The sequence below is a fragment of the Solanum pennellii genome, chromosome 8 (genome assembly GCF_001406875.1).
Source record: "Solanum pennellii chromosome 8, SPENNV200".
NCBI lineage: Eukaryota > Viridiplantae > Streptophyta > Magnoliopsida > Solanales > Solanaceae > Solanum > Solanum pennellii.
The window spans coordinates 4622641-4636567 of record NC_028644.1 but is presented as its reverse complement, the minus strand read 5'-3'; the positions used below and the strand labels follow the sequence as shown (position 1 = coordinate 4636567).

At 31.3% G+C, this 13927-nt stretch overlaps 1 protein-coding gene and 3 pseudogenes across 1 annotated transcript; 2 read left to right on the top strand and 2 right to left on the bottom strand.

Moving 5' to 3' along the window:
* Positions 1 to 2787, top strand: LOC107027221 (annotated as a pseudogene).
* Positions 2788 to 2891: 104 nt separating this feature from the next.
* LOC107027434 lies at positions 2892 to 4335 on the bottom strand. Its single transcript, XM_015228604.1, has 2 exons — positions 2974 to 4335; positions 2892 to 2924 (listed from the first exon to the last, which is right to left on the bottom strand). Exons 1-2 carry the CDS (start codon positions 4333 to 4335, stop codon positions 2892 to 2894), a joined length of 1395 nt encoding a protein of 464 aa, XP_015084090.1.
* Positions 4336 to 7522: 3187 nt separating this feature from the next.
* Positions 7523 to 8773, top strand: LOC114078460 (annotated as a pseudogene).
* Positions 8774 to 10999: 2226 nt separating this feature from the next.
* Positions 11000 to 12804, bottom strand: LOC107027433 (annotated as a pseudogene).
* Positions 12805 to 13927: the final 1123 nt, after the last annotated feature.

The following is a 13927-nucleotide window of genomic DNA, read 5'->3' as shown; positions in this document are numbered from 1 at the left end:
CAATGGTGGCAACAAGATCCTTCACACTTGTTTTGTTACTACTTTGTTCATTATTGACCTTTTTATTAGCAAAGAGTGCACCTAATCAACAAAAGGACACATATAATTATGATGAATACTTTGTTGAGAAAACGATTGTTAAGAATGCTGTGTCTAAAGGAGCAGGTAAATTCTTTCACTTATACAACTCAAAGCCGATCGAGGTGAACTCAAAATTTTAAATTTATGATATTCTGAATTTTATAATTATAATTTCAATTGTTAATCATACTCAGACTTCTAGCTCCGCCTCTAACTCAAAGTCTAATCTATGTGCAAGAAATTCTACTTAGTGTAAGGTACAAGACAAAAATTATAAATAAAACAGAATTTCCAGGCTCATTGATTCTAGACTAATTATGAATCAAAAGATACAAAATTCTCCCTCCAAGCCGTGTATACGACTTTCGACAGAATTCTATATGTATCTATGAGATTAAGTATGAAATTTTGTTTACTCACTTTAAATTGAGTATTCCTTCCCTCCCTTTCCTGATAGAATTGGAAATTATGTATTTTACATATCCAAATGATTGAATATATATGTATATGACTTACTTTAGATTATAATTTTTTAAATGAAAATTAACTTGGTGCTCAATCAAACAATGTCACGTAAAATAAGACAGACGAAAATAATGTCACGTAAAATAAGACAGATGAAAACAATATCCTATTTTAAAAGTGTCTTCTAGTCTTGTGACCTCATTTCGATGCAGTCTGCTTAGATGGAAGCCCACCAGCATACTACTTGGATAGAGGATTTGGAGAAGGTGCTCAAAGCTGGATGATTCACCTCTCTGTAAGTTTCGGACGATTATATTAATGATCATTTATTTACTAACTCAGTCTATTTTAATAATATAATTCAAGCGGTTAAAATGAAAATTTGTCTAAGTTATATAAAAATATTCTTTGTAATAGTAATTTTTGTGGCTTACGTACCAAAATCAAACACTAGAAATAGCATTTTTTGTCACACCCTATAATTTGTTTCATTTTTTGGTTTATTATTATTAGGGAGGAGGATGGTGTAGAGATGTGAGAGACTGCCAAAATCGTTCAACTACTTCTTTTGGTTCTTCAAAATATATGGTTCCATTTAAATTTAGAGGTCACTTCAGCAACAATAAAATTGCTAATCCAGGTAATTAATCACTAACAACTTAAATTAATAGGTGTAAGTTCAATTCTCACTATCGAAAGATATTTTAATTTATATTTTGCAGAACTAATTATAACCTTTATACAACGTAGATTTGTTCAACTGGAACAAAGTTATGGTTGCATATTGTGATGGAGGAGCATTCACCGGAGATGTTGAAACAGTTGATCCTGTATGTTATTATAAAACAATATAATATTATAATTTCATTCATAATTTACCATATGGTTTTATTTTGTTGTAGTGAAAAGGTTAATAACTTAATAGTCAACACTTCTAGTCACATTTTCATGTTACAAAGGATAACATTATTCTCTTTATCAAACATATGTTGATTCAATCAGTGTGATTAATCAGACAAGTATCAAAGAGCTTTTGGTAGACTACTTACATCTTTGAATTAGCATGCGACAAGTCCTTAGTATTATTATAAGTTTGTTAACGGCGTAAAGGTGCTACTATTCATTATTAGAGGTTATAAAAGCTTCAATGTATGTACTTAAACTTTTTTTGTTAATATTAGGCTACCAATCTTCACTTTAGAGGTGCAAGAATTTTTTCTGCAGTGATTGAGGATTTGTTATCAAGAGGATTAAAGGATGCCAAAAATGTATGTCAACTTACTTTATTTAATTATCATACAATTGTATAAATAACTGTGTCACTCGAACTCTTCAAAAATATCAATAAACATATTTCAGATACTCTACAAAATATGCATTTTGGAGAGTCCAAGCAACAGAATTTAAAAAATATTGCGTTTTAATTTGTTGTACAATTAGGCTCTTCTTGTTGGAAGTTCTGCTGGGGCATATCCAGCAATGTTATATTGTGATCGCTTCAGCAAATTATTGCCTAATACTCCGCGATTAAAATGCTTGACCGATAGTGGCTATTTCATCGATGTGTAAGACATTTTTATCGTGTTACATGATTAATTTTTGAATCTGATTCATATGTTGTAAGAATCACATTATACAATTTTGTTCTGTTTTTTCAGCAACAAGAATCTTCAAAAGGGAAAAGGCTTCGAATCAACCTATAAAGAACTTGTTACTTTACATGTACATAATCTCCTTTCGTATTTCTTCTTGTTTCATTTTATATTACTTAAACAGATAATTCTCGTGACTAGAGGTTTCAAATGAACGAATCAAAAAATAAATTGATGAGTATATGCAGGGGTCTGCCAAAGCACTACCAAAATCCTGCACTTCAAGAATGAAGCCAGAATTGGTACAAATAGTTACTAGATTAATTTTTATTCTTGTAGATTAAAGTTGATATTATTACTGAAAATTATCGCGATGCATTTTTTACAGTGTTTCTTCCCACAAAACATGCAACAATATATCAAAACGCCACTTTATACATCATGTCACCATTCGATATAGTTCAGGTAATTATATTGTACTATATACTTGTCAAGTTTTAATTCTCGAGGGTTAAACTAAACGAATTTTGACTAATAAGTTGTATTGTAGGTTGGTACTTCATTAGGTGATTATTACAATGCCATAAAACAGAATTTTTTGCAGTGTTTCTTCCTCTATCTGAATACTTTTCAGTCTCTCAGAAGCTAAAACAAACTTGGTATCATAAGAGTCCGCTTCTTCGTTAAGTGCACATTGGACATGAAGGACTTCATCGAGGTCGAAATTGTAGTACATGAAGCTCTCTTTTGAGTTTAACTCGCTGGAACAGATACTGCATTTGATAACTGCCATCTCACCATCATATGGATACGAATAGAGAAGTTTATAAGAAACTTTCTTGTTTGTGCCAAGGGTAAATGTCATGGGAGCACCAGCGCAGGAACGATGGAGACTGAATTTACAAGTAAAGCAACAGTATGTTGCACCGTTTTCATGACCACAAGCTCTGCATTTGGACTTTGGCTGATCGTTATACCTAGCAAGTATAAGGGGGTGATTTGGGTGAAAATGATGTTGTATCCTTCGGGGAAGAGGGAGACAACTCTTGTCGATGAAGTAATTGCATAGCTGGCAAATGTAACCGGATAAATCCTGATTCGAACATATGCAGCAACTCCTGATTGGCGTCTCATTCGTTTGTTTGATTGCTTTCAACGGATGGCGGTGGCTGAAGTGTATAACTTCCCCTAGCTTTTCGAGTTTCTGTTGTTGGTCAGGGAAGCTTTTTCGGAGGAGCAACGATTTCTGTACTTCAGATAGGAAACTTTGATCTCCTTTAACTCCAAGTTCTTCTTCAGCAGCACACTCGAAATGACAGATGTAATCAAACTCGCGATTATAGAAAAGCCAAGCGGATTGTCTATTCATAACTTGGTTACAAACAGAACATAACACGGCTGCCCCTTCACTTTTTAACGGAAAGGAAGTAAAGAGATCGAGAGGGTATTTTACCTTACGGATCAATCTCGTCATCACAGAAGCACATTCAAGATGAAGATCAAATTTACACAAATCACAATGATAGTAAAATGAAAACAATGAGCTGTCATAACCACATGCCACACAACAGAATTCAGTTTCCACTTTCGAATGCCAAAGATCGATTGAAGGAATGGGAAGAAGGGTGAGTGAGTGCATAGGATGAAAATCATGTCGAATTCTTTTAGGAATGTTAGAGCATACCTCATGGAGAAAGTAAAGACAACAATCACAACCATAAGCTACCCCGGAAATTGTAATAGCACACATATTGCATCTTATAACTTCTGTTCCTTTAAGATGAAATCTTAGCAGAGGATGTCTGTGGCTGAAATGCAACAGATCACCATGACGAACACGAGGAGGCGTTTTTGACACACAACTTTCCTCTTCCTTTGCAATCAATTTAGAACAGCTTGCTGTTTCTCTTTGTATCTTTTTGTGCCTCTGCCTAAATCTGTACAGAACAGCTTGTTGGCCTTTTGCTTCATCCAACTGATCTTCAGCATCTGATTTTTCGTTCGTAACGATTTCTGTCTCTCTTTTTTTGGGATGAGACATGTTCTGAGGATGGTGAATTAGCAATTGAAGAAGAAATTTGAGCAGACAATAAACCAGAACAATAGTTGGTAGCAATATAGAAAGGCCTAGTAAATAACTGAATTCCAAATTGTTATCATCAAATCGTAAACATAACATCTTCTTGTCGTCCGGCATCAATTGATATTACTACTTGATTATTGTTCTTCAAAAATTGATCATAATCTTTGAAATAGCATAGGACAAGTGAAATTATTGAAAAAGCAAAAAGCTAAAGAAGCCAATAAGTCAAAAGTGAAAAAGGCAAAAAAGTAAATGATGTCCATTTCAAATCCTGCTATTCAATTTTGTTTTGAAAATGACCAGTTTTAACCTTCCTTCACTTATCTTTCAATAATTCACCGGCTAAAATGATAGAGTATTTTAGATGAGACCTTGGGTTTTAGAGTAAGCTTCTAAAACAGTAATACATGTTTGTGGTTTTATCTAACAACAATGAATGATCTTTAACTTTAATAGTGTACAAGTAGACACTTTAACACCCCTAAAGTGGTATATTTTTATGGCTACTCATGAGCATTATTATATTACTAGTTTATGATCCCTTACCATTATTATCATTTTTTATTTATCGCCCCCCTGGACCCCCGACTCGCTGACCGGGCAGCGAGACCCCCGTTCTTTCTGCTGTAACGGGTCCGATTCAAGGCATTCAACAAATATAATATGATTTTGAGAAAAATATTAACCACTGAGTTAGATAAGGGTTAAATAATTCAAACCTCATAACTACACCGCCAACATAGGATATGTTGGTTCTTTTGAGCATTTTAATATTTGTACATTATTATTAAAATTGTCTCACATAATTTTGTCATTAGTTGAATAGCCATTCTGCCACAATTAACATGGAATAGAGGACATGCACTTGTGCCTAATTTCTTAGTGGTCAATTAATGACCATAGGTATTATGCACTTTGCTTTCTGTTGAACGATGCAGTGAACATTAAGATAGTCAAAGTGTAACACTTGGTGCATTTATTGTCCTCACCTTTATTTCACTCTTTCATTCCTCCATTATACTTTGTAACTCCTAAGGTCATTATCTTCATTATTTACTATCCCATTATCTTTCTATTCATTGCTAGAAAGATTTTTTATACAATGAATAGAAATACTTTATTACATTCAAATATTTAATTCAAATAAGTAATATTTGATTATCTAAATAAAATTTACTAAGAAATTTAAATGGTTATAGAGTATTGAGCCTTAAAAAGATGGCCTTCATCAAAGTTTAAAGTTTTTCCAAATAGAAAAACAAATCGATTTGTTTTTCTATCTCTTCCGGTATTATCATATCTTTGGTTAGTCCTATCTTTACAACTTGTATTGGTGATTTTATCTCCTCGTATAGTATCTCAGCTGGTGCTGTATAGAATTTTACATAAAATAGGTTTCCTTTAGTAATTCTTTTATATGTCAAAGTTGCTCTATGTAATTCCGGTATTCCACTTATTTCTTCTCCGGTATATGTATATACTGTATTTAGTAGTCCATAACTATAACATGTTTTTACTAGGTTTGGACTTGTCTTAGGTTGTGCTATAAGTTTGTTATATCCCTGTAGTTTCTAGGTTATGTAGTCTTCTTCGGGGTTTTTTGTCTGTGTAGATCTTGGGTTTAGGTTTAAATATGTCTGGATTTTATATATGTTTTCGATGTAGGATTGTGTAATGTAGTTATATCTCTTTTTATCACTTTGTAGGCTAACTGCATATGTAGATGTTTGTGGTTCCACGGGTATCTGTACTGGTGTTTTTTTGGATAAATGGCTTTATAAATAGTTGGTTTAAGTTTGTATTTTTTGTTTTTTCGCTAACTTTTTTGCTCATACCTGCAGCTGCATTTAAACAAATTTTGTTATGGGTTTTTTGGAGTTTCCCATCGTCTCCTTCTAGTTTTGGCTGTTTACCGTCCGCCGAACGACGTAGCTCCGCATGTTTATAGTCATGCTGCTGACTATTAGCTTTTTCTTTCAGATCTTGTACATCTGCTTCTATCTTTTCTATTTTTTGGCATAGATTTGTCATCATAGCCAATAGGTCTTTCATCATATCTTTCTCTTGAGAGATAGTCTGCAACAAGTTTTTTACCAGTTTTGATTACCTCAATTGTAAATGTAAAATTTAGTATATTTAATACTAATCTCCTTATTTCTTTTGTTGTAACTAAATCTTCTACCTTTTTAGTTATCCACCATTTTACCTGTGTGTTATCTGTCCTTACAATAAATTTATTATAAACAATATATGGTTCAAATGCTAATAAGCATTTATATAGTGCAAATAATTCTTTTCTGTTTATTTCCCATTTTGTTTGTGCTTCATTATAAGATCCTGAATAATATCTACAATGATGTTCTATTTTTTCGTTGTTGTATTTATATTTCAATACTCCGCCATAACTATGGTCACTTGAATCTGTTTCAACTATGTAGATAAATGTCTTATTTTCATCAGGAAAATATAGCTTTGGTAATTTCTTACACAAATTCTTAATATTTCTTATATGTTCTTTATCTTTGTTGTCAAAATAGTATTCAACATCCTTTCTAAGTTTTTTATGTAGTGGTTTTAAATTTTCTGCTAATTTCGGTATATATTCTCTTACTTGGTTTACTAATCCTAGAAATGATTGTAATTTCTTTTTTATATCTATATTTTCGTCAAGGGTGATTATTTTTTATACTATGTGAGTTTGCATTTTTATTCCAGTTTTATCTATTTGTATTCCTAGAAATTCTATCTGTGGTTTCATTATTTCTGCTTTACTTTTACTTAAGCTTATACCTGAATGTTTAATTATTTGTATAAATTTTTCTAGTAATCTTATATGCTCATCTTGTGTTTTAGAATATAATAATATGTCATCTATATATATGATGCAATTTTCTAGTTGGTTAAAATAGTTATCTAAAATGTTGGTATCTACCTGGTGCATTTTTATATCCAAATGGTAATACATTCCATTCATAGAAACCTTGCGGTACTGTGAATGCTGTTAGTTGTTTAGATTCTTCTTCTAATCTTAGATGGTAAAATCCTGATTTGCAATCAAATTTACTAAAATAATTGTATCCTTGTATCTGTCTTATTTTTAGTATTTTATTCGGTAATGGGTAATTATATGTTTTAGTTTTGGCATTTAGGTTTCGGTAATCTATAACCATTCTACTTTTACCTCTTTTTTGTTCACAATATTTTATAACTATAAATGCTGGGCTTGTATGCTTATTATTACTTTCTAGTATATAATTCTTTTCTAATAATTCATTTATATGTATTTAAAATTCTTGTAGATCATCAAAGTTGTATTTTAATGGTTTCAAAACTGATAAAAATCTTGTTGCAGACTATCTCTCAAGAGAAAGATATGATGAAAGACCTATTGGCTATGATGATAAATCTATGCCAAAAAATAGAAAAGATAGAAGCAGATGTACAAGATCTTAAAGAAAAAGCTAATAGTCAGCAGCATGACTATAAACATGCGGAGCTACGTCGTTCGGCGAACGGTAAACAGCCAGAACTAGAAGGAGACGATGGGAAACTCCAAAAAACCCATAACAAAATTTGTTTAAATGCAGCTGCAGGTATGAGCAAAAAAGTTAGCGAAAAACCAAAAAATACAAACTTAAACCAACTATTTATAAAGCCATTTATCCCAAAAAACACCAGTACAGATACCCGTGGAACCACAAACATCTACATATGCAGTTAGCCTACAAAGTGATAAAAAGAGATATAACTACATTACACAATCCTACATCGAAAACATATATAAAATCCAGACATATTTAAACCTAAACCCAAGATCTACACAGACAAAAAACCCCGAAGAAGACTACATAACCCAGAAACTACAGGGATATAACAAACTTATAGCACAACCTAAGACCAGTCCAAACCTAGTAAAAACATGTTATAGTTATGGACTACTAAATACAGTATATACATATACCGGAGAAGAAATAAGTGGAATACCGGAATTACATAGAGCAACTTTGACATATAAAAGAATTACTAAAGGAAACCTATTTTATGTAAAATTCTATACAGCACCAGCTGAGATACTATACGAGGAGATAAAATCACCAATACAAGTTGTAAAGATAGGACTAACCAAAGATATGATAATACCGGAAGAGATAGAAAAACAAATCGAGATACCAAAGATAGATATACCAAGCTTTTATGCGAATAAAAGAATAATTGGTATAGCAACGATAATACAAGAATTAGCCAACAATTATTTAAATGGCAATGCCATTTGGAGTTATTACGCACGAGATCAAGTAATGATTTATGCAAACTCCAAAGAGCTAAGGAAATCAGATATGGATGAAGTCCAGCGATGGATTTTGTCATTACTAAAGCCAGAAGAACAACCAACTACAAGAGCCTTGAAGAAGGAATTTATTTCAGAGGAACTATTAGTAAGATATTGCAAGCTTATCGGAAATAAGTACCCAGATCATAGATGCTCCAAGTGTAATGGAGAAGACAACGTAATACCAACAGTTGATTTGGGATAAAGGCAAAACAAGATATATCAGAGAGATTCTAAAATAAAATAAAATATATATATATAAATATATATATATATATATATGTATAAAGTATATAAAGTATTTTGTTTTTTAGTGTTTATCATTTTGTGTCGGCTGAATATCAGCCATATGTAAAAAAGTATTGTAAAAGTATGTCGGCCAATAATAAAAGAATAGGCCACTAGTAACAGTAAGGTTTTTGTTTTTTGTGTCGGCCAAATGTAAAAGGGCCAAGTGTAAAGTACGTGTCGGCCATAGTTTTTGTTCCATTTCTTTTATTTCATTAGTTAATTTTAGTTCTTTTTCTACCTGTTTTTCTTTTTGTTTAGTTTCATATAATAATTTTAATCTAGCTAATTCTTTTTCTAATACACTTATTCTTGTGTTTTTTATTTCTTCTAAATGTTGTACTTCTTGTTTTGCTTGTATTCTTATTTTTTCAATTTTTTTTGATTTGTCTATTTCTTCATTTTCTTTCGTTATTCTTATCATAGCTGTTAAACTATCTTCTAATTTTGCTGTTTCTTTTTCTAACATTAAATATAGATTATTTCCTATTTTTTTATACCTTCTTCCTAAATTTGAAAATATTATTTTTATTATTATTCCATCTTGATTTTCATATGTCTTTTCATCTACTGCCAATTCTTCTTTATTCATTATAATTTATAAATTATGTTATGTTGTAATTTATATTCAAGGTGATCTATTTGTATTTCTAACATAAATATGTTTTTTCTTTGTGCTAGTATCGATTTGTTACATACTCCTGCTAATATATTTTCTATCAATCTTTCTTTCTTATGTTGTAGTTCTTGTCTTTTTTCCTTTATTTTTTCTATCAATTGTTGCTTATATATTTCTTTGTTCATGCTTGTTTTTTCAAATAACAAACATATTTGTATTCTGTTTTTGAAATTTTATTTATTAAATAATTTTTCTTATCATTACTTGTTTTAGTAAATTGTGATAGTTCATATTCTATATATAAGGGTTTTAATTTTTTCCATATCTTTCGTACTTTTTTATCTATCTTGGTTCTTCTTGTTTTGGTTTCCTTACTTGTTGTACTAGTCATTTATATTTTTCTGTACAAAATTTTAAAAAGCTTACTTAATTTATTTGGGTTTTTAATAATTTTTATCTTATAAAAATTACTATTTCGTTTTTGCCAAACTTCAAACCTTTTTGGTTCAGTCATTAGTCTCCAAATATATCTAAATCATCATATAAATCATACATGTCATAATATAGTTCATCTTCTATACTTTGTATAGTTAGCTCAGTCCAACCTTGGGTTGTTATTTCTATTATTTCATATATTATCATAAATTTCTCTTTTTATATCCGTATTAAGATCTTTTAATATATAAAGTAGTAATATCTTGTAATTATCATCATCATCTATTAAATAGGTATTCATTTTATTCATTTTTGCTAAAAGTTTTATTCCTTCCAACCTCTTAATGGATTATACTTATTTATTATGAAATAATAATGATTTAATAATCATCTTGTCTAGTCACTACTACAGCTTTCTTCTTTGATTAGTTACCCTAACAGCGCCTCAACTTTGTTTACTCCCCTAAACGGCCTTCTTGCCTATCGGTTTCAACCTTAGGATGACATAGTCTGGGCATACTTATTCGCAGAATATTTCTGTAGCAAACCTTCTAAAGATGCTTATTATAACATTATTAAGACATGATAAACAATTATAATCAACAAGAGATTTTCAGGAATAAAATTATTTAGCTACTCATAAATTTGAAAGTGTATACCTGTTTTTGTAGATTTGTTCCTTCAGATTTCTCCATAGTTTTTATTTTGATTATCTAGCTTTGTTATCTAGCTCTGATACCAATTTGGGGGGTGTAGAAGCGGAATTGTAAAGAGAGAGGAAATTATAGAGGAAAGAAGTTGATGGAAGTTGATGATTTTATTTATGAGGGGAAGCCCTTTATTTATACACAAAAATTTTACACCTTTGGCCAAAATGGCCGACACTTACTTTACACTTGGCCCTTTTACATTTGGCCGACACAAAAAACAAAAACCTTACTGTTACTAGTGGCCTATTCTTTTATTATTGGTCGACATACTTTTACAATACTTTTTTACATATGGCTGATATTCAGCCGACACAAAACGATAAACACTAAAAAACAAAATACTTTATATACTTTATATATATATATATATATTTTTTTTTTTTTGAATCTCTCTGATATATCTTGTTTTGCCTTTATCCCAAATCAACTGTTGGTATTACGTTGTCTTCTCCATTACACTTGGAGCATCTATGATCTGGGTACTTATTTCCGATAAGCTTGCAATATCTTACTAATAGTTCCTCTGAAATAAATTCCTTCTTCAAGGCTCTTGTAGTTGGTTGTTCTTCTGGCTTTAGTAATGACAAAATCCATCGCTGGACTTCATCCATATCTGATTTCCTTAGCTCTTTGGAGTTTGCATAAATCATTACTTGATCTCGTGCGTAATAACTCCAAATGGCATTGCCATTTAAATAATTGTTGGCTAATTCTTGTATTATCGTTGCTATACCAATTATTCTTTTATTCGCATAAAAGCTTGGTATATCTATCTTTGGTATCTCGATTTGTTTTTCTATCTCTTCCGGTATTATCATATCTTTGGTTAGTCCTATCTTTACAACTTGTATTGGTGATTTTATCTCCTCGTATAGTATCTCAGCTGGTGCTGTATAGAATTTTACATAAAATAGGTTTCCTTTAGTAATTCTTTTATATGTCAAAGTTGCTCTATGTAATTCCGGTATTTCACTTATTTCTTCTCCGGTATATGTATATACTGTATTTAGTAGTCCATAACTATAACATGTTTTTACTAGGTTTGGACTGGTCTTAGGTTGTGCTATAAGTTTGTTATATCCCTGTAGTTTCTGGGTTATGTAGTCTTCTTCGGGGTTTTTTGTCTGTGTAGATCTTGGGTTTAGGTTTAAATATGTCTGGATTTTATATATGTTTTCGATGTAGGATTGTGTAATGTAGTTATATCTCTTTTTATCACTTTGTAGGCTAACTGCATATGTAGATGTTTGTGGTTCCACGGGTATCTGTACTGGTGTTTTTTTGGATAAATGGCTTTATAAATAGTTGGTTTAAGTTTGTATTTTTTGTTTTTTCGCTAACTTTTTTGCTCATACCTGCAGCTGCATTTAAACAAATTTTGTTATGGGTTTTTTGGAGTTTCCCATCGTCTCCTTCTAGTTTTGGCTGTTTACCGTCCGCCGAACGACGTAGCTCCGCATGTTTATAGTCATGCTGCTGACTATTAGCTTTTTCTTTCAGATCTTGTACATCTGCTTCTATCTTTTCTATTTTTTGGCATAGATTTGTCATCATAGCCAATAGGTCTTTCATCATATCTTTCTCTTGAGAGATAGTCTGCAACAAGTTTTTTACCAGTTTTGATTACCTCAATTGTAAATGTAAAATTTAGTATATTTAATACTAATCTCCTTATTTCTTTTGTTGTAACTAAATCTTCTACCTTTTTAGTTATCCACCATTTTACCTGTGTGTTATCTGTCCTTACAATAAATTTATTATAAACAATATATGGTTCAAATGCTAATAAGCATTTATATAGTGCAAATAATTCTTTTCTGTTTATTTCCCATTTTGTTTGTGCTTCATTATAAGATCCTGAATAATATCTACAATGATGTTCTATTTTTTCGTTGTTGTATTTATATTTCAATACTCCGCCATAACTATGGTCACTTGAATCTGTTTCAACTATGTAGATAAATGTCTTATTTTCATCAGGAAAATATAGCTTTGGTAATTTCTTACACAAATTCTTAATATTTCTTATATGTTCTTTATCTTTGTTGTCAAAATAGTATTCAACATCCTTTCTAAGTTTTTTATGTAGTGGTTTTAAATTTTCTGCTAATTTCGGTATATATTCTCTTACTTGGTTTACTAATCCTAGAAATGATTGTAATTTCTTTTTTATATCTATATTTTCGTCAAGGGTGATTATTTTTTATACTATGTGAGTTTGCATTTTTATTCCAGTTTTATCTATTTGTATTCCTAGAAATTCTATCTGTGGTTTCATTATTTCTGCTTTACTTTTACTTAAGCTTATACCTGAATGTTTAATTATTTGTATAAATTTTTCTAGTAATCTTATATGCTCATCTTGTGTTTTAGAATATAATAATATGTCATCTATATATATGATGCAATTTTCTAGTTGGTTAAAATAGTTATCTAAAATGTTGGTATCTACCTGGTGCATTTTTATATCCAAATGGTAATACATTCCATTCATAGAAACCTTGCGGTACTGTGAATGCTGTTAGTTGTTTAGATTCTTCTTCTAATCTTAGATGGTAAAATCCTGATTTGCAATCAAATTTACTAAAATAATTGTATCCTTGTATCTGTCTTATTTTTAGTATTTTATTCGGTAATGGGTAATTATATGTTTTAGTTTTGGCATTTAGGTTTCGGTAATCTATAACCATTCTACTTTTACCTACTTTTTGTTCACTATATTTTATAACTATAAATGCTGGGCTTGTTGTAACGACCTGTTAGTCGTTTTGAGCAGTAGAGTTTATTTCTGGTAATAACTGTCTGGGTCGACGGATCCCACGACGGACCGTCATGGGCTCGACGGACCGTCGAGGGTGTCTCGTTCCAAAACAGTTAGATTCTGAAAATTTGAGTGCTGAGAATCGACTCTCTGAACGTCACGACGGAATGGCAGGACGGACCGCCGTTGGCACGACGGACCGTCACAAATCTTTCCACAGAATTGAGTTTCTGAACTCTGTGACGACTCAGCAGGACGGACCGTCACAGTCGTGACGGACCGTCACAGGCTGCGTAATCCTGGCTGGGTGAGATTTCTGTTAAAAGTTTTTAAGTGGCGTTTTGGACTATTCATGCTTATAATTATAAAGTTAGTGGATTAGTGTTAATAATTCAATTACGTGGGGGTTAAAGGAGATAACCTTGAAATAAAAAGTGGGTTATTTTTATCATCTTTTATACTTAATTATATGACAATTAGGGTAAAAGAAAAAGGGTTTGAATAAGAAAAATAGAAAGAAGAGAGGGACGAACGAGCGAGAGAAGAGAGAGAACGAAGAGGAA

What these genes read in the sequence shown, in the direction of transcription:
- LOC107027434 (XM_015228604.1), bottom strand. Translation starts at nt 4,335, where the DNA reads ATGCCGGACGACAAGAAGATGTTATGTTTACGATTTGATGATAACAAT. An exon ending in CCCTTGGCACAAACAAGAAA is followed by an intron (nt 2,925 to 2,973) that starts GTTTCTTATAAA and finishes GTGAGATGGCAG; the next exon opens with TTATCAAATGCAGTATCTGT.